This window comes from Mobula birostris, chromosome 32 (assembly GCF_030028105.1).
Source record: "Mobula birostris isolate sMobBir1 chromosome 32, sMobBir1.hap1, whole genome shotgun sequence".
Classification (NCBI taxonomy): domain Eukaryota; kingdom Metazoa; phylum Chordata; class Chondrichthyes; order Myliobatiformes; family Myliobatidae; genus Mobula; species Mobula birostris.
In genome coordinates this window covers 29,038,397-29,064,889 of record NC_092401.1, presented here as the reverse complement: position 1 = coordinate 29,064,889, position 26,493 = coordinate 29,038,397, and the positions used below count along the sequence as shown (strand labels likewise).

At 43.9% G+C, this 26,493-nt stretch overlaps 1 protein-coding gene across 3 annotated transcripts in view; it reads left to right on the top strand.

Moving 5' to 3' along the window:
• Window positions 1–26,493, top strand: part of LOC140191235 (tetratricopeptide repeat protein 39A-like) — a 121,364-nt gene that overhangs the window by 52,774 nt on the left and 42,097 nt on the right. For 2 of the 3 annotated variants that reach the window (XM_072248438.1, XM_072248437.1), the window contains exons 4-9: window positions 7,903–7,979; window positions 11,864–11,931; window positions 13,912–13,976; window positions 18,493–18,592; window positions 19,333–19,398; window positions 24,639–24,747. In XM_072248438.1, the coding sequence (XP_072104539.1) occupies window positions 7,903–7,979; window positions 11,864–11,931; window positions 13,912–13,976; window positions 18,493–18,592; window positions 19,333–19,398; window positions 24,639–24,747 (485 nt within the window). The remainder of the gene's footprint in view (window positions 1–7,902; window positions 7,980–11,863; window positions 11,932–13,911; window positions 13,977–18,492; window positions 18,593–19,332; window positions 19,399–24,638; window positions 24,748–26,493) is intronic. The other variant, XM_072248439.1, reaches the window with a different exon arrangement.

Genomic DNA, 26,493 nt, shown 5'->3' with positions numbered 1-26,493 from the left:
AATATTGACCATATTCTTGCGGACCAGCCAACGGGGGGGGGGGGTGGGGGTGTTCGAGTTCAACAGTGCCTGACAGGGAATGAGGAAAGGTGCAGTTGACTCATATCGTTTCATATTGCCAAATCATATCGTTTCCTCGCGGCCCGGTAGCACATGCTTTGCTTGGGGACCACTGCACTACATGATCAGATGTCCAGTCAAGGACAGACCTCAGAACCATAAAACATATCCAGTGCCTGTAGACTTTGCCTGAGTCAGTGTAGCACCAACTTTGACATCACCTTGGCCAGAAGCAACCTGTTCCTTTGGCAACCCATCAAACATCTCGAGCATTCATTCACGTAGAACAGTACTGCACAGTACAGCCCTTCAGCCCACAATATTGTGCAGACCTTTGAACCTACCCCAAGATCAATCTAACCCTTCCCTCCCAAATTGCCCTCCATTTTTCTTTTATCCATATGCCTTTCCAAGCACCAATGTATCTGCCTCTACCACCACCCTGGCAGGGCGTTCCATGTACCCACCACTCTGTTTAAAACAAAAGCTACCTCTGACATCCCCATTATACTTTCCACCAAAGTTATGCTCCCTTGCATTAGCCATTTCTGACCTGGGGAAAAGGTGCTTGCTGTCCATTTGATCTAGGCCTCTTGTCATTCTGTACACCTTTATCATGCTCCTTTGTTCCAAAGAGAAAATCCCTATCTCTCTCAACCTGTCCTCATAAGACATGCTCTCTAATCCAGGCAGCATCCTGGTCAATCACCTCAGCACTCTGTCCAAAGCTTCCACATCCTTCCTCTAATGAGACAATCAGAACAAAAAACAATACTCCATGTATGTTCTATAAATATCTTCCGCCTCTGAGCCTCAGCTGCATTGTTCTTCAACCATTTACGCTTTGCAATGCAACAACTTGCCAAGGCTTTCCTGACAACAGCTTGTAACGTACTGCCCTAAGTAAGACAAACCGGCCCCAGATGTAGGCTCTCTGCTCACTGGCACACCACCCTGTGTTGGAAATGTATCATCGGGTGCTATGCCCAGTTTGAGCTTTGACTGCCATGGTCCACACATTCCTGTTTTGGGTCAAGTGGATCAATTCATTGGTATTCATTTTCAGTTTCTGGCACCTGCCATCTGATGTCACCCAGCTTCCTAAGTAGCAAAAGTTCTTAACTTGTTTTATGTCTTTCCCATTTATTCTTAGCCTGCAGATAGGATTCTCCTTCCTTTTGGATATCACCATACATTCTGTCTTTTTTGCAATTGATAGATAGACCCATTTTTGCACTTTCTTCAACAACTATATCAATTAAGTTTCGTAGTTCTTCCTCCGTACTTGCAATTAACACAGTGTCATCCACATATCTAAAATTATTGATGTTTTCAACTTTGATTCCTAAGATGTCACTTATTTTTTGAAATATTGTTTCACTGTACACATTAAACAAATCAGGGGAGAAAACACACCCTTGTCTACCGCCTCACTTGATTTTCGTAAACTGACTCACTTCTCCGTCTATTCTTACAGCAGCAGTTTGCTCCCAGTACAGATTTCTGATTAGACGGCGGTCCTTCGAATCTAGATCTAGAATTTCCTGTAATATTTCGAATAACTTATTGTGCTTCATTTTATCAATTGCATCACTGATCTTTTAACATCAGAGTCTAAAACCTCCTGCCCATTCAACCCTGACCTGCACTCGTCAGAGAGGGCCAGAAAATATCAGAATCGGATTTAATATCACTGGCATATATCATAATATTTATTAACTTTACGGTAGCAGTACATGAGATATAGTTAAGATAAGTAGTGCAAAATAATAGAAATAAAAAAAAAGTAGTGAGGTAGTGTTCATGAGTTAAATGTTCATTTAGAAATTGGATGGCGGGGGAAGAGGCTGTTCCTGAAAAACTGGTGGCGTGCTTCCTGGGATGGGGGCTACAGTTATTAGGACACATTGGAGAGGGAGGCACCTTTTGAAGGGTAAGGGTGATTTGATGGACTTACACTAACTGCTAATGGGTCTGCAATTGGAAGCATTTTTCCCATCGGTAGGGGGATTGAAAACTGGAGGACACAGGTCATAATTAGATGGAGAGAAATATAAGTGACTGACAGTGTGTGGCTGGAATTAGGATAACACTGCTCAGAGACAGGATGGGAGCAAATTTCAGTGGGGCCCTCACGAAGAGTTGCCATGGGTGAAACTGGTCTCTCTCTCTGGCAGAGAACTGACAGAAGTAATGTGCAGAATGGTCTCTGTGAACTCCAAAGTTGGCATCGTGACATGGTGGTTAGCAGAGTGGTTTATAGTGTCAGTGATCAGTGATGGGGGTTCAATTCCCACCGCTGTCTGTAAGGACAGTTCATTGACACTGTGTGACTGTGTGGGTTTCCTCCGGATGCTCTGCTTTCCTCCCACATTGCAAAGAATCAGAATCAGTTTTATTATCAGCGGCATGTGATGTGAAATTTGTTAATTTAGCAACAGCAGTTCAATGTAGGACATAATATACAAGAAAAAAAACAATAAATAATGATAAATAATAAGTAAATCAATTACAGTACACGTATATTGAATAGATTAAAAATCATGCAAAAAACAGAAATAATCTATATTAAAAAAGTGAGGTAGCGTCCAAGGGTTCAATGTCCATTTAGGAATCGGATGGCAGAGGGAAGAAGCTGTTCTTGAATCGCTGAGTGTGTGGCTTCAGCCTTCTGTACCTCCTACCTGATGGTAACAGTGAGAAAGGGGCATGCCCTGGGTGCTGGAGGTCCTTAATAATGGACGTTGCCTTTCTGAGACACCGCTCCTTGAAAATGTCCTGGGTACTTTGTAGGCTGGTACCCACGATGGGGTTGACTAAATTTATAACCTTCTGCAGCTTCTTTCGGTCCTGTGCAGTAGCCCCTCCATACCAGACAGTGATGCAGCCTGCCAGGATGCTCTCCACGGTACATCTATAGAAGTTTTTGAGTGTATTTGTTGACATACCAAATCTCTTCAAACTCCTAATGAAGTATGGGTTAGGGTTAGTTATTAAGTTGTGGACATGCTATGTTGGCACACACATGCTATGTTGATGCAAACAACACATTTCATGTATGCTTTGATGTACATGTGACAAATAAAGCTAATCTTAACCTTAAATCTGATGTGACTGTTGGATAATTCTGGTTCTGAATGACTGGGTTGGATATATGTGCAAACTGTACCTCTCTTTAGCTGGACAGTGTAGGAGTGGTTCTGTGCTAATGTTATCATATCACAGTAAATGATCCCAGTACCAGAGAGCCAGATTCAATCCCAACCTTGGGAACTGTTACAGAAACCATGGACATTGCGAGTCAGTTTTGCAGAGAGTGCACAATTCTGCTGACTCCAGAGGGATTCCTGTTTGTTCTCCCGCACTGGCCCAGCAGGTACAGCTTCTGTCTCACAGTGACCCATTTATGACTTTAGCCCCTCTAGAATGATGCAGGTATGTTTGGGACTCTGGGAAAGTATCACATTTAATTCAATTACAGGAATAATGTGGAGGCTCTGGAGAGAGTGCAGATGATGTTCACCAGGATGCTGCCTGGATTAGCGGGCATGTGATATAGAGAGAGATTGAGCAAACGGGTTGTTTTCTTTGGAGCTTTGGAAGCTGAGAGGAGACCTTATAGAGGTTTATGAGATTATGAGAGGCATAGATAGAATAGATAGCCAATACCTTTTTTCCAGGGTTGAAGTATCTAATACCAGAGTGCGTGCATTTAAAGTGAGAGGGAGTAAGTTCAAAGGAGATGCGCAGGGCAAGTTTATTTACACACAGAGCCATAGGTGGTAGTAAATAAGATGGAGGCTTTCAGGAGGCTCTTAGTTAGGCCTCTGGATGTGCAGAGTGTGGACAATATGAACAATTGTTTAGTAAAAAGGATTACTATAGTTGTGCATTTTACTACTAATTTAATTATTTCAGCACAACATCATCGGCCGAAGGTGTACTGGTCAATGTTCTGAAGTGGGAATCTGGTTTTACTGATATATAGTTCTGTCTTCCCGGTACCTTTTCAATTTCTCTTGTGTATAACTTGTGACCAGTCGAGGTGAGATGTGAAGGGTTGAAAGTCCATGGTCCAGTTGGATTGTGAGATGTTGGTGAGGCTGGTGCCTGTTCTCCATCTCAAATTGCTCTTACCATTCAAGAAGACAATTAAGAGTCAAATTCATCAACTGGTTTGAAGCCATATGTAGGATAAGTCTCTCCCTCAGACTGAACCAGGTAGGTTTTTAGAGTCAAGGAATTAGAAATGGTTTATTATTGATATGTATCGAGATGTTTTGAAAAGCTTGTCTTACATACTGTTAGACCATAAGACATAGGAGCAGAATTAGGCCATTTGTGCCATTGAATCTGCCCTTCTATTCCATCAAGCTGAATTATTATCCTTCTCAACCCCCTTTTTTTTCTCCCTTCTCCTCATAGCTTGTGACACCCTGACTAGTCAAGAATCTATCCACTTCCACTTTAAATTCACTTGGCCTCCACAGTCAACTGTGGCAATGAATTTCACAGATTCACCACACTCTGGCTAAAGAAATTCCTCCTCATCCCTGTTCTAAATGGATGCCACTTTGTTATGAGGCTGTGCCCTCTGGTCTACCATTATAAACATCCCCTCCAAATCCACTTTATCTAGGCCTTTCAATATTCGATAGGTTTCAATGAGATTCCCCCTTTGCCCTATTAAACTCCAGCAAGTACAGGCTTAGAGCCATCAAATTCTCCTCATATGTTAGCTCTTTCATTCCTGGGATCAGTTTTTGTGAACCTCCTCTGGATCTTCTCCAATGTCAGCACATAGGTAATGGGCTCAAAACTGCTCACAATACTCCCAAGTGCAGTCTAACCATGCCTGACAAAGCCTCAGCATTACATCCTTGCTTTTATATTCAAGTCCTCTTGAAATGAATGCTAACATTGCATTTGCCTTCTTTATCACTGACTTAACCTGCAAGTTAACCTGTAGGGAATCCTGCACAAGGACTCCCAGGTCCCTTTGCACCTCTGATTTTTGATTTTTCTCCCCAAATAAAAATATAGTCTGCATCTTTATTCCTTCTACCAGTGTGCATGACAATACACTTCCCTACACTATATTCCATCTGCCACTTCTTTGCCCATTCTCCTAATCTGTCTAAGACCTTATGCAGACTTTCTGCTTCCTCAACACTACCAGCCCCTTCTATTTTTGTGTCATCTGCAAACTTCACCACAAAGCCATCGATTCTGTCATCCAAGTTATATAACATGAACGGAAGTGGTGTCAAGACCAACCACTGTGGGACACCTCAAATCAACGGCAGCCAACCAGAAGAGGCCCTTTTTATTCCTATACTTTGCTTCAGCCAATCTTCTCTCTATGCTAGTATCTTTCCTGTAATACCATGGGCTCTTATCCTGTTTAGCAGTCTCATGTGCAGTACTTTGTCAAAAGCCTTCTGGAAAAATCGATTTGTCAGGCAAGATTTCCTCTTATAGAAACCATGCTGACTTTGGCCTATTTTATCATGAGCCTCCATGTATCCGGAAACCTTAATCATGTACTTCAACATCTTCACAACCACTGAAGTCAGGCTAACTGGCTATCTCCCTTTCCTTTCTTAAATTTCCTTTCTTCTGTCTCCCTCCGTTCTTAAAGAGTGGAGTGACATTTGCAATTTTCCAGTACTCCAGTGCCATTCCAGAATCTAGTAATTCTCGAAAAATCTCCAGCTCTCTCTTTCAGATCCCTGGGGTGTAATCCATCTGGTCCAGGTAACCTATCGACCTTCAGATCTTTAAACTTCCCAAGCACCTTTTCCTTAGTAATAGCAGCTTTTTAAATATTTTAAAACTTATTTTAGAGCAACAGTGCGGGGCAGGCCTTTCTGACCTAATGAATCTCGCTACCCAGCAAACAACCTGTTTAACCCTAGCCTAATCTCAGGACAATTTACAATGGCCAGTTAACCAACTAACCATTACATGTTTGGACTGGGAGGAAAGTGGGGCACCCACTGGAAACCCACGTGGTTCATAGGGAGAACATAACACACTCACTTCCATAGCCCCCAGAACCTCCCCATCCATGTACCTATCCAAACCTGTTAAACGTTACAGCTGAACACGTTTCCCGGCGGCTTGCTGCGCACTCTCGCCAGCCTTGCGCTATGAGTGCTACTTCTAGCCTCACCCAAATTGAGGGGAGAAGCCTGCAAGCATTAACGCTATTTTATAATCCTAATAATTCTATCAAATCTCCCCTAGTTTTCCTATGTTTTAGGAAATAAAGTGCTAGCCTGTTCAATCTTTCCCTATATCTCAGCTTCTTGAGTCCTGGGAATATCCTTACAGATTTCCTCTGCTCTTTTTCAAGTTTTTTGATATCATTCCTATAGTAGGTGACTGGAACTGCACACAATATTTCAAATTTGGCCTCCCTGCAACATATTATCCCAACTTAGGATCACTAGATCCATATAACCAGATCCTAAATATTCCTCTACACACATTTCTGTCACTTGCTCTGTTTCGCTCCCTAAGAGGAGATCCAGTATTGCACTCACTTTACATATTGCCTAAGGAAATGTTCCTAAACACAGCAGGATTAGAGTTGTTGGTGAGCTTTCTTGGCCATAGCATCGGCGTGGTTGGACCAGGACAGCAACTCCACTGTTATAGAGTTATACAGCACATAAAACTTGTCCGTGCTGAATAAGTTGTCAAACTGAGCTAGACACATTTGCTTTCATTTAACTCGTATCTCTAAACCCTTCCTATCGAAATGTTTTTAAGTGTTGTAATTGTACTCAACTTTACCACTTATTCTGATAGCTCATTCCATGTATCCACCACCCTCTGTGTGGGAAAGGTTGCCCCTCGGGCCCTCTATAAAACTTTCCCCTCTCACTTTAATCTGTCCCCTCCACTTGTGCACTCCTCTACCCTGGGGAAAAGCTTGTCACTAGTCACCTCATCTATTCTCATGATTTTATAAAGTTACCCCTCAGCCTCCTGTGCTCCAGGGGTAAGAAAAATTCACAGCCTGTGCAACCTCCCTTTGTAATTCAGGCTCTCCAGTAGTGTTGTTATCCTTAACCTATCTTTTTTTTTGCACTCTCTTCAGTTTAATGACATCCTTTCTTCAGCAGAGTGACATGAACTGCACACAGTACTCCAAATGTAGCTCTACCAATGTCTTGTACAGTTTGCTTTAGTCTAGTAGTTTCACGGTTGGCATTACTGATCTTTTATGTTCCTTATCTAATTCCCTGAATTTAAGTTGCCTTGTTAGTGAGAATGTACCTTGTAGCACAAGAGAGGTCACTCAGCCCTGTTGAGAGTATCATTGCTTTGGAAAGAGTCCATGGATTGTTACGGCATAAGAAGAGGGCATTCAGCTCACTGAACTCTGGGAACAATCTGGTTAGCTCCATTCAAGGGCTCTTACCTTGTAGCCCAACAATTTGCTGAACCTTTAAGCATCCATCCATGTTTTTGAATCTCCTTCCACCACCTGTACAGGGAGTGCTTGCTAGGAGAGAGATCATTCCTCCTCAATTCTCTAGTTCTGCTGCTCACCTTAAACCCTGTCCCCTTGGTTTCTTGCCATGGAGAACAATTCCTCCTTCTCCTCTCTGCCTGGATCCCATGTGACCTTGAACACCTTACATCAAATCTTCTTTCTTTTCTTCACCTGAAGATCTTCAGCCAGTCTGCTTGTCATCTGCTTTAGTCTTCAGCCCCACTAATGTCAGTTTCCCACCCAGAAGCTCTCAGTTATGTGCTTGTAGTGGGAACACTTCCTGGCCAAAATCGCCCAAGTTGCACACTCCCTAATGGACCATTTGTTTCCACTAGGTTTCGAAAGAAGTCCACTGTTGTTGGCTCCCTCTCGAGTCTTGTGAACAAATCATCTGGTGACCACTTCACTGAAGGTTTGTGTTGGCGCGAGGTGCGAAGAATACACTGTGGCCACTTTATTTGGTACACCTGCTCATTATGCAAATATCTAATCAGCCAATCATGTTGCAGAAACTCAATGCATAAAATCATGCAGACGTGGCCAAGAGGTTCATTTGTTGTTCAGACCAGACATCAGATTGGGGAAGAAGAGTGGTCTACAGTACTGCGCTAAAGTCTTAGGCACCTTAGCTGTATATACGTGTCTAAGACTTTTGTACAGTACTATCAGTGATTTTGAATGTGGAATGATTATTTGTGCCAGATGGGGCAGTTTGAGTATCTCAGAAACTACTCCTGGGATTTTAACCTACAACAGTCTCTAGAGTTTACAGAGAATGGTGCAAAACCAAAAAAAAAAATCTAGTGGGAGCAGTTTTGAGGGTAAAAATGCCTAATTAATGAGAGAGGTCAGAAGAGAATGGCCAGACTGCTTCAATCTAACAGGAATGCGACAGTAACTCAAATAACCATGAATATTACAGCAGTGGTGTGTAGAAGAGAATCTCTGAACACATATGTTGAACCTTGAAATGGATGGGCTACAACAGCAGAAGAACAGACCAGGTTCCAGTCTGCATCCAATAAAGTGGCCACAGGGTGTATGTAGGTGTAATTTCAGTGGATTAATGATTCTGCCATTCATAGAAGTTTGCAAAAATTTGGTTAAATTTAGTACCTTCAGTGTAGTGAAGCAACCTAACTCCTTCACTGGACAGTGTTGAGCAAAGTCTGACATCCAAGTCACCAAAGGTGACATTCACCCAGTGAACAAAACCTTGGTCGAAGAAGTTGACATTAAGACAGGCCTGGAAGGAGGGAAGGGGTTCAGCTGAAGTAAGTTTAGAGCCTGAGTCTTGGGTAATGGAGGGCAAGGCTGCCAGATGGTGTGGGACAGAAGTGGTGGAGCATAGAACGATGTCTGTTGCCAATCTGGCAGGTCTTCCTGTAATCACTAAGTATTTCTCGGTGCTACTTCTTGAGCAAACTGCACCCCTCTCCTTTGAGCTTTTGGCTTTTTTAAATTTGTCTTCATATGGCCAAGGTTAGGTTCTGAAACGTTTGTCCTTTCCTGTTGCTAACTCATTGCTAGGGGTAGTAAGCCATGTCTGTGGGGTCAGCAGTCTTGATGCAAGGTTTTGGTCCAAGACATCGACAACTATCCCCCCCCCCCCCCAAACAGATGCTGCTTGATCTGCTGAGTTTCTCTCGCAGATTGTTTGTTGTTGCAGATTCCAGCATCGCTTGTCTCTTGTGTAGCTACAGTCAACTCCACCAAGCTGTGAGAAGCATTGTGGCTGAACTTGATCCTTGTCCGTACAGCGACACCTTCACCCAAATAGTCCATCACCTCGTACTCTCGGGAGCTTCCTTCTTGGTTACAGATCCATCGGCAATCTATCTTTGACTGGCCAGCTGAGATCGGGTAGATATGCAAGAGTTATTCAACCCTTTACTCATCTTCCCCACTTCATGCCTGCTGTGTGTTTCCACATGATAAATGTGCTTTGGACCAGTGAAACCAAAAATGCACGGAGAAGATTATAACAAGAACAAGGTGGGGGGGGGGGTTACTGTACCCCTCTGAAAGCTCAGCTACTTGTAGAAGAAACTGAGGGAGAAAGAACTCATGGAAACATTACTCAGGGGAGAGGACAAAGGTTGAGATAGATCCTTACCACTTTCACCTATCCCCTCCCATCCTCCTTTCCACACTCATCTGTCTTCCCCCTCACCTGGTCTCACCTATCACCTGCCAGCTTGTACTCCTTCCCCTCCTCCCCAGGTTCTTATTCTGGCTTCTTCTCCCTTCCCATCCAGTCCTGAGGAAGGGTCTCAGCCCAAAACAACAAGTTTTTGTTCCTCTCTATAGATGCTGCCTAACCTGCTGAATTCCTCCAGCATCTTGTGCCCTGTTGCTCTGGATTTCCAACATCTACAGAATCTCTTGAGTTTAAGATTTGGGCAAAATCTCCAGTTTGTATGCAGTGAAAACTTTAACAGGAATTATTAATCCTCAGATTAGATGTTTCCAATTGCTTCCTCTCCCCCACCATGTTAACTTGCTCCTTGCTCCAGACACAACAGCCATTGGGGGCAGTACCAGATCTGCTCTGGCCCTTGTGAAGGTGTCTGATCTCCTTAGGAGAGTTTCTCCTCACCCCATCTCATTTATTTAATCGTCTGACGAGAGGATTCCTTGAGCATTTGTACTTAGTGGAATGTGAGCTTTGTTCTCAGAACCTCTCCTCCCTGTATAACTTCTTTCAAACCTGGAACGGAGCTGATTATTTTTGATGCCCTCTCCTTTCTGAGCTGCAGTTTAAAATTAGTTGTGTATCATTAAATGCTTACACATCCTCTTGCAGGCAGTCAGACAGTGGCTTATGCTCAAGCAAGCACTCCAGCTGAGGTGTGTTAAAGTTAATCACATATATAGGCATCCGTTAGTCTCATGAGACCATGGATTTGCACCTTGGAAGGTTTCCAGGGTACAAGCATGGGCAAGGTTGTATGGAAGACCAGCAGTTGCCCATGCTGAAAGTCTCCCCTCTCCACGCCACCGATGTTGTCCAAGGGAAGGGCATTAAGATCCATACAGCTTGGCACTGGTGTCGTCGCAGAGCAATGTGTGGTTAAGTGCCTTGCTCAAGGACACACGCGCTGCCTCAGCCAAGGCTCGAACTAACAACCTTCAAATCGCTAGATGGACGCCTTAACCACTTGGCCACGTGCCTTCATTACAGTTCCTTCATTAAAATCAGCATGGACCAAATGGAAACAAATTTCTGTGATGTTTTTATATTTTAACTAAAGCTTGTCCTGATGTAGGCTTTTGCCTTGAAACATCAACTCTTTATTCCTCTCCATAGATGCTGCCTGACCTGCTGAGTTTCTCCAGCATTTTGAGTGTATTATGCTTGATTTGCTTTTTGTTGTTGAAGTGTTAGATCAGGGCATAGCAACTCTGAAATTGCCATTAGTTTGGAACTCCTGATTTTCTTGTTGTGCTGATGTTGTTAACACAGCCCCCTGTGTTGGAAAACGGGTTCAGGTCCCACTTCGAGAAGTACTGAGCCAAGCTGACGTACGTGCAGGACTCGGAAAGTATCAGAGGGGTTTATACGAGGCTTTGTCTGTTTCCTCAGCTTGTACGATCTTTTCCTCAAGTAGGCCTATATCCTAACCTACAAGAAGGGGTTGCATAGATTAGGCATTTATCTCCCCTGCCCCTCCCCCGCCCCCCCCAGCCCCATGTAGGAGATTGATGGATGATTATCTAGAGGTATAGACAATAATGAGATACATAGACAGAGAGAAAAGAGTCTTTTTCCCATGTAGGGGTGTGCTATGAACAAGAAGGTATGGGTTAAGGATCAGAGATGAGAGGTTAAAGGGCACCTCAGGGGCAGCTTCTACATGTAAAGGAAGGTGCATATGTGGAGTGAGCTGCCGGAAATGGTGGATGAGGTGGACGCATCAGTGACATCCTAGATATGTAGCTAGGAGAGGTTTAGATGTGGCTATAGCTCTCTGAGTAACAACGGATGAGTTGAGCATTCTATGAGACTCTATGGCTATATCCTGGTTTCCTGGCCCATAGTTATCCCACATTTAGCATTACAGAAACACTATTATTCTGTGTCTTGTGAGAGCTGTCTTTGGGATATTTGCAGCCTCGTCCACTTTTTCTCCCTTCTCTACAACTTGGGAGCACTTTATTGATTGAGATGTTCTTGGGAGCATCCTGAATGGTGCTACATAGATACAAGACTTTTACTGAGTAAACAAATTATGTACTTACAATGTAAATGCGGATGTCAGTTTTTGTTTGGATGTTCTGGTTTGTTTTTTTCAGAGGAGGTCCATGCAGAGGTCTGTTACGCTGAGTGTCTCCTACAGAGAGCTGCCTTAACGTTCTTGCAGGTAGGTGTGGGTAGTCGTTACTAGATCAGTAGCGTGGTCTGTGCACTGAACTGTCATCTGCTTAAAGAGCACTATCTGCCCTCTTGCTTGACATAAAGTATACCTCAGCACTATATGTGGGAAACGAGGGCAAATCAATATGGCCCCCCCCACCCCCCAACCATGCCATGCAAGAAAAATGCAGATTCAGGTTGTTTTCATGTAGCTCTCATGAGGTCTTCCCATGCAACATATCCTCCTTGTTGAACACAAGTTATCCATCATTAAGGACTCTCATCGTCTGGGATATGTCCACTTCTCATTATTACCATCACAGAAAAGGTACAGGAGCCTGAAGACACATACTCAATGTTCTAGGAACAGCTTCTTCCACTCTGCCATCAGATTTCTGAACAGGTCATTTAATTATTTAGTAGTTATTGGTAATTATCATAACTTAGTAACTATTTAATGTCTTGTACGATACTACTGCCAAAAATATGACATTTCACGACCTATATGGTTATAGTATGTCAGTGATAATAAACCTGATTCTGAATCAGAAAGTTTAACGATGAGCGTACTCCATGAGTATTTAATGGGCTGTATGTTCACTGTGGATGTGCTGAAACGGTGAAAGAGGTTTTAAAAATGCAGGTTTGTAAATACAAGATTATCACTACTCACTCAGAGCTGGGTGCTTTTGACAAGAAGGAAGGGTTTGAAGAACTGTGCTGCAATTTCCCTGCAATGGCTGTAACCCCTGACCTGTGGCAGGTCTCACTGAATGACCGTGCGTAGCTGTGGCTGTCGACTCATTCACGTGGCTTACGTGTACCTCTGATGGCATATTGGCCCTGTTACCAGGAGTCAAAGATTCAACCAGAAACAAAATGCAAATACGTTGGTTGATGAGAGTGTTTTGTTTTGCAATATATTTGGTGATTGTACAGTTGTCTCAAGTGAATATGTAGTAATACTCAGTATGACCACTCGCTCTGCTGGGACCTTCAATGCTCCTGTCTGGGATAGTGCTGGAGATTTATTTATTCATTTTTAAATTTATTTATCGACACTGCACAGTAACAGGGCCTTCCAGCCCTATGAGCCCATTACACTCATGTAACCGATTAACTTACTAACCTGTGCATCTTTGGAATGTGGGAGGAAACTGGAACACCCAGAGGAAACTCGTGTGGTCACAGGTCAACGTAGGCAGGGGTGGGGATTAAACCCTGATCCCTGGTGCAAACTTATGACAGCTTACACTTATGACTGTGTGGCCAAGCACAACTCCAATGCCATACCTAAGTTTCCTGATGACACCACTGTCGTAGACCGAATCAAAGATGGTGATGAATCAGCATATAGGAGGGAGATTAAAAACCTAGCTGAGTGGTGCCATAACATTAGCCTTTTACTCAATGTCAAGGAGCAGGAAACCAGAGACCCATGAGCCAGTCCTCATCAGAGGTGGAGAGGGTCAGCAACTTAAAATTCCTCGGTCTTTTTATTTTGGAGGATCTGTCCCAGGCCCTGCACATAAGTGCAATTACAAAGAAAGCACGGCAGTGTCTCTACTTCCTCAGGAGGTTGTGTAGGTTCGGCATGACGTCTAAAACCTTGAGGAGGAACTTCTTTACTCAGAGAGCGGTAGCTGTGTGGAACGAGCTTCCGGCAGAAGTGGTTGAGGCAGGTTCAATGTTGTCATTTAAAGTTAAGTTGGATAGCTATATGGACAGGAAGGGAATGGAGAGTTATGGACTGAGTGCAGGTCGGCGGGACTAGGTGAGAGTAGGAGTTCGGCACGGACTAGAATCCTCAGTGATTTGGGTGACATAAACCCCACATTTCACCCTGTTTTGATGTACATGTGAATCTCATCTTTATATTTATAACCTTTTATCTTTAAATGCTTGCCTCAACAGGAGGTGCTTGAAAATAAAACAAAATTATATAGATAAAATATCAACTTGTCTGACATGTTCTTTCTGTTTTCAGGATGAGAACATGGTCAGTTTTATCAAGGGTGGGATTAAAGTCAGGAACAGCTTCATCATTTACAAGTGAGTTAAGATCTTCATTAATTTTATTTTACATAATATTCTCTCTGCTTTTCCCATTCCTAAAGGTCTTGCCTCCCTTCCTCTCATTAACTGTGGCAATGAATTCCACAGGTTCACCACCCCCTGGCTAAAGAAATTTCTCCTTATTTATGTTCTAAATGGACATTCCCCTATCCTGAGGCTGTGCCCTCTGGTCCTAGACTCACCCACTGTAGGAAACATCCTCTCCATATCCACTCTAACTAGGATTTTCAGTATTCAATAGGTTTCAATGAGATCCCACCTTGTTCTTCTGAACTCCAGCGGTACAGGCCCAGAGCTATCAAACTCTCCACATACGTTGAAACTTTCATTTTTGGAGTCTGTCTCGAGAACCTCCTCTGGACCCGCTCCAATACTAGCTCATCTGTTCTTAGATAAGGGGCCTAAAATTACTCTCAGTACTCTGCGGTTTGACCAATGCTTTATAAAGCTTCAGCATTACATCTTTGCTCTTATATTCTAGTCCTCACAAAATACATGCTAAAATTGCATTTGTTTTTCCTACCACCAACTCAACCTACAAGTTCACCTTTAGGGAATCCTACACAACTCCATCTGCACCTCTGATTTTTGAATTTTCCCCTTGTTTAGAAAATAGTCTGCCTTTATTCCTTCTACCAAAATGCATAACCATACACTTTCCTACATTATATTCCATCTGCCATTTCTTTGCCCATTCTCCCAATCTGTCTAAGTCCTTCTGAAGACTCCCTGCTTCCTCAAAACCACTTGCCTCTCTTCCTATATTTGTATTGTTTGTAAACTTGGCCACAAGGCCATCATTACATCATTGAAATCCTTGACGTATAACGTGAAAGGAAGCGGTCCCAATGCTGACCCCTAACACTACACCACTTGTCACCTACAACCCTCTTTATTACCACTCTTTGCTTCCTGCAAATCAGCCAATTTCCTATCCATGCTAGTATCTTTCCTGTAATGCATGTGGTTGTCTTGGATGTTTCTCTGTTGGACATTGATAAGGTAAGATGCTGCGGGCCTGCTTCCTTAATGTTGGTGTGACTGATGGCAGAAGAGTTGTGTTGCCTCAGTTATAGTGAGGAATAGGCCGCAAGCCATGGGCTTGCCTACTGCTCCGGTGCAGGAGAGGAGACGCCAGGGGCAGTGTAGCGTGGTATCCATGCTCGGTTGTGGGCTGGCCTCCCATTGGTGCTACCCTCCAGTGTTCACTTGGTAGAATGACAAGCTGGATTGTGTGCGTATGTGCATTGGCATGCGGACTGAGGGGAACTGCACTATCATTTTCGGGGGCGTGTCACTCAGGGACTTGGGCTACTGATGTATTTTTTTTTGTGTGACTGTGTTTGCTTGCTATCTTGAATGTGCTGTGTGTTCCTTGTGCTTTGTATTGCACCTTGGCTCCAGAGGAATGCCATTTTGTTTGGCTGTAATCACGTTTGGTTGAATGCTAATTAAACTTGAACCTGAATACCATGGACTCTTTAGCTTGTTAAGCAGCCTCATGTGTAGCACCTTGTCAAAGGCCGCCTGATAATCCTAGTAAACAATATACACTGACTCTTATTTGTCTATTCTGCCTGTTATTTTCAACAGGTTTGTCAGGTAAGATTTCCCTCTAAGGAAACCATGCTGACCTTGGCCTATTTTATCATGTGTCTCCAAGAAGCCTGAAACCTCATCCTTAATAATGGACTTCAACAGCTTCCCAACCACTGAAATCAGCCTAACTGGCCTATAATTTCCTTTCTTCTACCTCCCTCCCTTCTTAAAGAGTGGAGTTGTGTTTGCAATTTTCCAGTCCTCTGGATCCAGTCCAGAATCTAGTGATTCTTGAACGATCATTGCTAATGCCTCCACAATCTCTTCAGCTACTTCTTTCAGTACTCTGGTCCACCTGGCCCAGGTGACTTATCTACCTTCAGACCTTTTAACTTCTCCTGAATAATCGCAACCACACCTACTTCTCCCCCCGACACACTCAGACTTCTGGCATACTGCTAGTGTCTTCTACAGTGAAGATGGACACAAAACACTTATTAAGTTCCTCCTCTACTTCTTTGTACATCATCAATCTCCTGCGTCATTTTCCAGCAGTTCAATATCCACTCTTGCTTCTATTTCACTCTTTTTATATCAGAGAAAACATTTGGTATACTTTTTTATAATATTGGCTAGCCTACCTTCATATTTAATCTTTGCTCTCCTTATGGTTTTTTTAGTTGCCTTCTGTTGGTTTATAAAAGCTTCCCACTAATTTTTGAATGTTATCTAGCCTCCATTTTCCTTTTATGTTGTCTTTGGCTTTCCTTGTCAGATACGGTTGCTTCATCCTGCCTTTAGAATATTCTTCATCTTTGGGATGCATTTATCCTGCTCTTTCCGAATTGCCCCTGGAACCTCCAGCCATTGCTGTTCTGCTGTCATTCCTGCTAGTGTCCTCTTCCAGTCAACTTCGGTCAGCTCCTCTCTCAAGCCTCTGTAATTTACTCCACTATAATACTGATACAATTGACTTTATCTTCTCCTATTTAAACTGCAGGGTGAATTCGATCATATTATGATCATTGCCTCCTTACAGTTCTCTTACCTTCAGGACCCTAATCAAATCTGTGGTAACATTACCCCTTTTAACATAGCTTTTCTATCCTCTGTTGTAATTTATATCCCACATCCTGGCTACTGTTCAGAGGCCTATACATAATTACAATTGGGATCTTTTTACCTTTGCAGTTTCTTACCTGTATCCACAAGGACTCTACATCTTTCGATCCTATGTCACCTCTTTCTAAGAATTTAATTTAATTTTTTACTAACAGAGCCGCCCCGCCCCCTTTGCCTACTTGCCTGTCCTCTCGATACAACGTGCATCCTTGGGATGTTAAGCTCCCTACCATGATCTTCACTCAGCCATGTCTCTGTGATGTCCACAACATCATACCTGCTAATCTCTAACTGCACCACAAGGTCATTATCTTATTCCGTACATTGCATGCATTCAAAATGACACCTTCGATCCTGTATTCATTACCTTTTTCAATTTTGACCCCATGTTATACTTCAAACCATCCCACTGACTGTAATTTTGTCCTGTCATTTGCCCGTTCTTCCTCGCAGTCTCATTACACAATACGTACTTGTATACCAACAGCCCCATCTTCAGCCCAGAAATTAACAGTTCTAGTAAACCTGTCCAGAGCTGTTTACTAGGGGGTATTGGTCCCCCTCAGGTTCAGGTGTAACCCATCATTTTTTTTATAGGTTATACCTTTCCCAGAAGAGATCCCAATGATCCAGAAACCTGAAACCCTGCTCCCTGCACCAGGTCTTCAGCCACACATTCATCTGTAGTATTGTTTTATTCCTGCCCTGACTAGCATGCGGCACTGGGAGGAATCCCAATATGACAACGTCGGAGATCCTGCTCTTCAGCCTCTTCCCTAAACTCCCTGTACCCCCTTTCCTCCTATGTTATTGGTGCCAATGTGCATCCCGACCTCTGGCTGAAAACGCACTCCCTCTTGAGCATATTCTGCAACTGCTCTGAGACATCCTTTGCACCTGGGGGCATCCTGGCATCTTCTTCATGGCCACAGAATCTCCTGTCCGTACCCTAGTTTCCTATCACTGCTGCACTACTTGAATTTACCCTTCCCCACTGAGCCTCAGAGGCGGCTGCAGTGTCACTGGCCTGGCTGCTGTTGCGGTGCCCTGACAGTTCATCCCTCACAGCAGTGTCCAAAGGAGTGTACTTGTTGCTGTGGGGAATGGCCACAGGGGAACCCTGCGCTGACTTCTTAATCCCCTTTACTCCTCCCGGTGGTCACCCATCTAAAACCTGCAGTGTAGGTGTGACCACCTCAGTAAAAGTTTCATCCTCCCAGATGGTACTGAGTACATCCAGCCCCAGCTCCAGTTCCTTGACCTTGTCAGTCAAGAGCTAAAGTTGGCGCAGTTTCTGCTGATGTAGTCTTCAGGGAGACTGTTAGGTACCCTGCAATCCCACATCCTACAGAAGGGGCATTCCACTGCCTTAACTACCATCCTGCCTACACTTGTTACTACTTTGGCTCTAACTATATACTACATATAGTTAAATATCCAACGTACACTATTGCTGGTGCTGTCGTAAATAATGTGTACTGGGTGACAGGGTGTTCAGGCTGACAATGTTGAAGGCACTGCAATCGCAGTGTATGTCCTGGATGGGGGCAGGGAGGGAGAGAGACCATGATGATTCTCTCAGCGGTCCTCATAACCAAGGGCAGTTACTGTAGGTGATAAATATTGGCCTGTTCAGCAAGATGAAAGAATACGGTGTCATAGCATTAACTCTGTCTACCCTAACCCCACGTTTCATTCCCAGACATTGCCTGATTAGGCTTATTCTCCATGGAAGCCTGACTATGCGGCCTTTGGTTTTGGTGGTTTGAGATTCTGTTCCCTCTTGGTGTCCTTTGTCTAACAATATCGGTTTTTCCTTTGCTCTTGACAGAGATCTCCATAACTTCCTGCAGTCAAACCTATGCAGCAAAGGTCCCAATCACCCCCATTTGGAAGGAGGTGTTTCCTTGGGAATTGGGGCGTTTAACCTGGTAAGTGTAAAACCTTCACAGAGATTCAAGATTCAGATTTATTTATTACACGTACACCGAAACGAATAGTGAAATGCATCACTGGGGGCAGCCCGCAAATGTCGCCACACATTCCACCGCCAACATAGCATGCCCACAATGCTCAGCGGAACACAGAACACAACAAACTAGAAAACTAGCGACAAAGCAAGGACTGTTCCTCCCTCTCTCCCACCCACCCACCACATCACAATTCTCCAACTCCAGGAGAGGACATCTTGAACCTCCAGCCTCTAGGGGACTCGGACTCACAAACATAGGGCTTCCACTTGCCCAGTAGACCCTGGGGTTCACAGACTTGGATGGGATGAGATGGAGGATGGAAGAGCTCTTGCTCTTGGCTGGGAGGCTGACGGTTCGAGGTCGATGCTGGAGGCAATACTGTGGAATGTGAGCAGATGCAGTGAGGTACCGAATGTCTGGTGCTTTCTCCAAGATGCTGTCTTGTTGGGAAGTGGCTCCAGCTGCTTCACCGGTGGATGTGGGGGAAGCTATAGTCACTGATCTGAAAAGCTGTAGGAACTAACAGTGAGAGAAGAACAAAGCCCACCTTTTGTGGCAGATGGAGCGAAGCTATTTAACAATCTGTTTTTGAGATAGCTGTTCCCAAAGTCTGGAATACCATGCGGTGTTTTCTGTTGGGGTTTGGGAATTTACTGGGCTTTGCAGCTTGTTTGACTTCCCCTTTGTTTGATCCATAGGCTCTGTCAATGTTTCCAACACGGATCCTGAAACTGTTGGAGTTTGCTGGCTTCTCTGGGGACAAGGTGGGGATGAGATCGTCTGCTTTTTACCATGGAAGGAAAGGACTATTTAAAACTAATGTCAAGATCAGGCAATTATTATTTCTAAGGATGGTCCTGTGGTGCAAATGATGGAGCGATATGCACAAAATGTTGGAGGAATCTGGCAAGTCAGGCAGCATCTATGGAGGGGAATAAGCAGTTGATGTTTTCGGGTTGAGACCCCTCGTCAGAACTTGTCCTGAAACATTGACTGTTTAACTTCCTCCCTAGAAGCTGCCTGATGTGCTGAATTCCTTCAGCACTTTTTGTGTGTGGCTCAAGCTTTCCAGCATCTGCACAATCTCTTGTGCTGATGATAGAACTGCTGCCTTTAACCTCCAATGACCCTGGCTTTGGGTGTTGCCTTTGTGGAGTTTGCACGTCCTTGCGTGTACTTCCCTCAGTTGCTCCCGTTTTCTCCTGCATCCTAAAGGCAGGTGGATATGTAGGTTAGCTTGGCTGCTGTTAGTTGCCCCTATAATGTAAGTGAGTGGTCGAATCTGAGATTAAAAAATTAGCTTTATTTGTCACATATATATCAAAACGCCAAAGATCAAGATTAAAGTACATTTATTATCAAAAAATGTATAAATTATGCAAACTTGAGTTCTGTCTTCTTACAGGCAGCCACAAAACAAGAAACCTGAAAGAATCCAATTTAAAAAAAATTGCAATACACAGAGAAAGAGAAAAAAACACAAATCATGCCAACAATGGAAGTGAGCACAGCACTCTGAATCAAATTGAGTCCTTAGATCCGAATCCCCCCCGGAGTGGCCTGGAGTAGGCCCAAAGGCCTCAGTTTGTCATATTAGCAGGGTGAATCACTGCGATGCTCGCAGACACGAAGCACAGCAGCCGGGGCAGTCTCACAGCCTCAGCGTTGTGGAGAGAGAAGTGAACGTTGGGGGATAGTGAACAAAATCGGCCTGACTTTCTCCTCTGGTTCCGACTCCTTGCTTTTCCAGTCTATCTCGGCCAGCATTTAAATTGGTCAAACAGCGGATCGTGCCTCGTGTTAGGACCCGGGCCCCGCTGCACTGAAAGGCTCTGGGCCTAGACCACGCTGCCCAACGATTCACTCTGGGCCTAGACCTGGTCACCTAGCCCAAAGCCATTCCTGACCTCAGCACTTGGAGCGATCCAGCCTCACACCTGGATTTAGTTGGATAGGCATTGACACTCTTCGGCTTTGACTCCTCATCTCTGAGTTGCTCATTCCAAATCCATCTATGTTGATTAAGCAACACACCAGCTCCACTCATCCCTCGAATTCACTCCACCTTCGCTCACCTCTTCATTGTTTGTGCTGATAGTTTACCACAATATACTTCAGAAAAAATGTTATTATAATGTTTTCAGTAGAATTTCTTGCCTTTCGAATTATCAGTAAGCTGTCACTCACCTTCAGTAACACCAGCAGGAAAACATAGAGTAATATGTGTTGTTTACGTCAAATCTAATCAGTGAGGATTGTGCTGGCAGCCTGCAAGTGTCACCACAATTCCAGTGCCAACATAGCATTCCCAGAACTCACTAACCCTAACCGTATGCCTTTGAAATGTGGGAGGAAACTGGAGCATCTGGGGGAAATGCACACAGTCATGGCGAGACATACAAACTCCTTACAGACAGCAGTGGGAATTGAACTCCTATCTACAGCAGGTGCTGTAAAGAGTTGTACTAATTGCTACAATACTGTGGGGAGTTGATGGAAGAGTGGAGAGTATTGGTTATTGGGACATGCTTGTGACAGTGGGGTAGCCCTCAGAGGTTGTGTGGACTCGATCTGAAATAGCTTGCTTCCTGCTGTGAGGAACCTCTTACATCTTTGCACAATGCAGAGGGATGCTCCTCTGTCACCCTCCAAAACTGGGCCACTTATCCCACCGGCCAATGCGCCCCAGTTGGTAGGCTGTGAGAGGACATGTTGGCAGGAATGGATTTCTCTTAAGATCACGAGCAGAAGGACCAGAAGGTGAGAAGTGAGTTAGTACAGAGTGTTAGATTTGTAATGCCCAGGTGGTGGAAGCGGATTCAATGGTGACTTCGGTAAAGGCTAAACTGTTGGAAAGGAAGGATTTGTCAGGCTACTGTGAAAAGGTACTGTGAAAAGGTTCTGCGAAGGATTAATGAGGTGACACTTAAGACAGAACAGAAGAAACACAATGTGTCACTTGGCTGCTTTCTGTTTTGTATCATTCTGTGAGTTCAGCCTACGATGGGTCTGTACTCTGTCTGGATTTAATTAGACAAATTACTAGTGTGAAACTGGTCATGTCACCTTCTCTGTCAATTAGCCGGAATCATTATTTCCCTGCCTAATTAATGTATAATAAATAATTCAAAGATAAATGCATCTGGCACTCTTGAGCACATCTTTTCTGTACAAAATGAGTACTTGATGTGTGCTTTGATCTATTATGAAAAGGTTTGAGAGGTTAATTAGTAAAGGATAGTATTCTTTGTCCAGTAAATTGGTGACAACGAAGGTTGGCCAGAAACTTGGGATGTTTACCAAAGCCATAAATGGCTTTGATGAATCATTTCAGGTTTAAAAAGTTTTAAGGACAGATGCTGTACTAATTGAAAGGTGAATTGTTTTTTTGGCGGAAATTAAGAATATAGAAAATAGAACACTACAGGCCCTGATGTTGTGCTGACCTTTTATCTAACTGTTCCCTCCTACGTAGCCCTCCATTTTTCCATTATTCATGAGTCTATCTAAGAGTTTAATAGTGCCCCTAATATTTCTGCCTCTACCGCCAATCCCCATTGTATTCTGTGCACCCACCATACTCTGTGTTTTATCCCCCCAGCATCTGCCTCTACTTTCCTCCAATCACCTTAAAATGATGCTGCCTCGCATTATCCATTTCCACCCTGGGGTGAGGGTGGCGGATATCTCTGTTTGCCCACTCAATCCATGCCTCTTTTCATCTTGTACACCTCTCTCAAGTTTAAAATGGATTAAAAATTATCAGAGAAAGCTTTCAGTTAGGGAGAGGGTAGAGGAGTGTTGAGGTTCCAGTTTGTATTTGGACTCACAGTTGAGGGATATTGTAAGGTTTCAAGGATGTCCAACGTGAAAGGGCCCAGCTTTACACTCAGTTCCAACTTTATTAGGTGCACCAATACAACTGATCGGTAATGAAAATATCTAATCAGCCAATTCCATGGCAATAGCTCAATACATAGGTAAAAGCATGCAGACATGGTCAAGAGGTTCAGTTGTGGTTCAGACTAAACATGATCTAAGTGACTTTGACTGTGGAATGATTGTTGGTGCCAGACAGGGTGGTTTGAGTATCTCAGAAACTGCTGATCTCCTGGGATTGTCATACACAACAGTCTCTAGAGTTTACAGAGATGGCACAAAAAACAAAACAAAAAATCCACTGAGCCACAGCTCTGTGGGTGAAAATGCCTTGTAAATGAAACAAGTCAGAAGAGAATGACCACACTGGTTTAAGCAGACAAGAAGGTGACAGTAACTGAAATAATCATGTGTTACAACAGCAGTGTGCAGAAGAGTATCTCTGAATGCACAACATGTTGAACCTTGAAATGGATGGGCTACAGCAACAGAAAATCACGGAAAACCCAGAGGTCACTTTATTAGATACCTCCTGCACATAATAAAGTGGCCACTGAATGTATGTATCAGATTCAGTTTGACCCAGCCTTCAATACTTCACCTGGTTCAGGACGGGTGACTGTATCTGTGTTCTCTGGTTCTTGGTTGTTTACAGTTTGTGGGAGGGCATTGTGTTTATGTGGATGATTGAGTTGTGTGTGGAAAATGTTATGGCCTTGGGTTGGGTTTCTATTTTACACCTGATCATACCCTCCACCCTTGAAAACGGACAAGAATGCTGCTGGTGGCTTTCACTCAGAGGCCACATACACCTTTAGTAACAGATTGAACGGGGAATCACCAGGTAGATATTGGATTGAATACAGAAGTTGTGAGAGGTGGAGACCTAATGGGACTCGGCCAGCGTCCTATTCCTGAGCCTCCAACTGTGACCAGGGGTTTGCCTTACTCTGAACTATGAAGGGCGAGGATCTCTCTCCCCAAGTCCAGACAAACAACCAATGTGCAAAAGAAGACAAAATGTACAAATAAAAGAATAATATTGAGAACATGATTTGTAGAGGCCTTGCAAGTGAGTCCCTAGTTTGCGGAATCAGTTCAGTGCTGAGGAGAGTGAAGTTATCCACTCCGGTTCAGGAGCCTGATGATTGAAAAGTAATAATTGTTCCTGAACTGGGTGGTGTGGAACCTAGGGGTCCGGCATCTCTCTCTTGATGGCAGTAGCGAGAAGAGAGCATGGCCTGGATGGTGGGGGCCCTTGATGCTGGATGCTCTTTTCTTGTGCCAGCGCTCCAGTTCTCAGTAGTGGGGAGGTCTGTGTCTGATCCTCTGATACGCTGACGGCAAGGAATTTAAAGTTACTGACCCTCTCCACCTACAATCCCCTAATGAGCTCTGGCTCATGCACCTCCAGCTTCTTCCTCCTGTAGTCATTAATCAGCTCTTTGGTTTCGCTGTTGTGGCACCATTCAACCAGATTTTCAATCTCCGTTCTCTATGCTGATTCAGCATACAACAGTGGTTACCATTGAACTTGAGTATGGCATTGAAACTGTACTCAGCCTCATAGTCATAGGTGTAAAGAGAGAAGAGCAGGGGGCTAAGCACACCACCTTGGGTTGCACCCATACTGGTGGTGAATGTGGGAAAGCTATTCCCAATCCAAACTGATTGGGGTCTGCAAAGAGGAAATCGAGGAGGCAGTTGCACAAGGAGGTATCAAGGCCTTGGTGATTAGTTTTGAGGAGGTGATAGTTATTGAATGCTGAGCTGTAGTCAGTGAAGAGTGTCCCGATGTATGCACCTTTGCTGTCCAGAGGTGAAGGGCCAATGAAATGGCATCTGCTGGTGACCTGTTGTGATGGTAGGCTAGTTGGAATGGATCAAAGTCACTCCTCAGACAGGAGTTGGTGTGCTTCATGACCAACCTCTCTAAGCACTTCACAGTGGCTCTTAGTGCTACTGGACGATAATCACTGAGGCAGGTTACCACTTTCTTCTTGGGCACCAGTATGATGGAAGCCTGTTTTGAAGCAGGTGGGCACCTCAGACTGCTGAAGTGAGAGGTTAAACTGACGGCTTGATCATGATTAATTTTCACTGATAATGATTAGTTTTCCCGCAGGAATATGGTCTGTCGCAGTTACACGATGGAGTGATGGTTCCCAATATCCGAGCCATTTTATGCGTTATGCTGCTGCTGTGTTATCACACCTTCCTGACATTCATACTTGGTAAGTGTAAAGGGAAACACTTGTGTCATCAGAATTGTCTCCGTGTAGACTATAAGGAACTAACTCTTGTGCCTGTACAAAAACTGCAGAATCAGGTTTATTATCACTGGCGTGTGAAATTTGTTGTTTCTTTCAGCAGCAGTACATAAAATGATACATAATATACACTCTAAATTATAAGATACGTATAGATTGGTAGTGGAAAATAGAGCAAAATAGAGAGGTTGTGTCGATGGATTTGTGGACCGTTCAGAAATCTGATGGCGGACAGGAAGAAGTTGTTTCTAAAACTTTTGAGTGTGCCTTCAGGGTCCTGTACCTCCTTCCTGATGGTAGTAGTGAGAAGAAGGTATGTTCGGTTACAATCTTGGCACCTCTCACTGGTCAGGGTAGTAATATTGGGCGGGTAGTTGGTGGTTAGCGCACAGTAAAATTCCATTGCCAGTGATGTGAATGATACAATAATAGGTGGAGGGACAGATGTTTTGAGGGAGCAGGGAGTCTGCAGAAGGACTTGGACAGATGAGGAGAATGGGCAAGAAAAAAGTGGCAGATGGAATACAGTATATGGTCATAGACTTCAGTAGAAGGAATAAAGGCATAGACTATTTTCTAAACAGGGAGCAAATTCAGAAATCAGAGGTGCAGAGGGACCTGGGAGGCCTCATGCAGGATTCTCTGAGGGTAAGTTCAAATTCAAGTTTAGTTGTTATTCAACCATACACATGAATACAGCTGAGCAAAACAGTGTTCCTCTGGGGCCAAGGTACAAAACGTAGAAACAACAGTCATACACAGCACATGTAGCACATATGTATAATAATGACAGCAGAAAAAATTACAGTTTCAAAAGAAATTAAAAAAAAAACAGCCCATGTCCCAGAGTGCCATGGCCTGTAGGTGGATGTTCTCCTGAAGCCAGGTTTTTGCAAGAGGTTGCAGGTTGAGATGGTAGCAAGGATGGCAAATGAAATGTTAACATTCATTTTGTGAGGACTAGAATATAAACGAAAGGACATAGTGATGAGCTTTTATAAGGCATTCCTCATTTGAAGTATTGTGGGCAGATTTAGGCACCATATCTAAGAAAGGCTCTGCTGGCATTGGGGAGGGTCCAGAGAAGTTTTATGAAAATGATCCTGGGAATAAAAAGGTTAGTGTATGAGGAGTGTTTGATGGCCCTGGGTTTGTACTCGCTGGAGTTTAGAATAATGAGGGAGAATCTCATTGAAACCTATCAAATATTGAAAGACCTAGAAAGAGTGGACATGAAGAGGATGTTTCCTGTAGTGGGAGAGTCTGGGACCAGAGGGCACCATCTCTGAAAAGAAGGATGTCCTCTTAGAACAGAGATGAGGAGGAATTTCCTTAGCCACTCAGTGGCCGATGCAGGGCAACGGAGAGGCAAGGGCAGTAAAGCCACTGTCTCACAGCAGCAGAGACCTGGGTTTGATCTTGACTTCGGGTGCTGTCTGTGTGGAGTCTACACGTTCTCCCAGTTACCCTATGGGTTTCTCTTGAGTGCTGCAGTTTCATCCCACATCCCAGAGCTGTGTGGATTGGTAAGGTAGCTGGCTGCCACCAATTCAAAATCAGACCCAGGTTTATTATCACTGACAAATGTGTAGTTTTGTTGTTGTGGTAAACCATGTATATAGGTTGTAACTGGGTTACCTGTCTGGACGTGCCTGGACACTCCCCTCTGCTGACTGCTCCTGTGGCTCCTCCCACAGACCCCTGAATAAA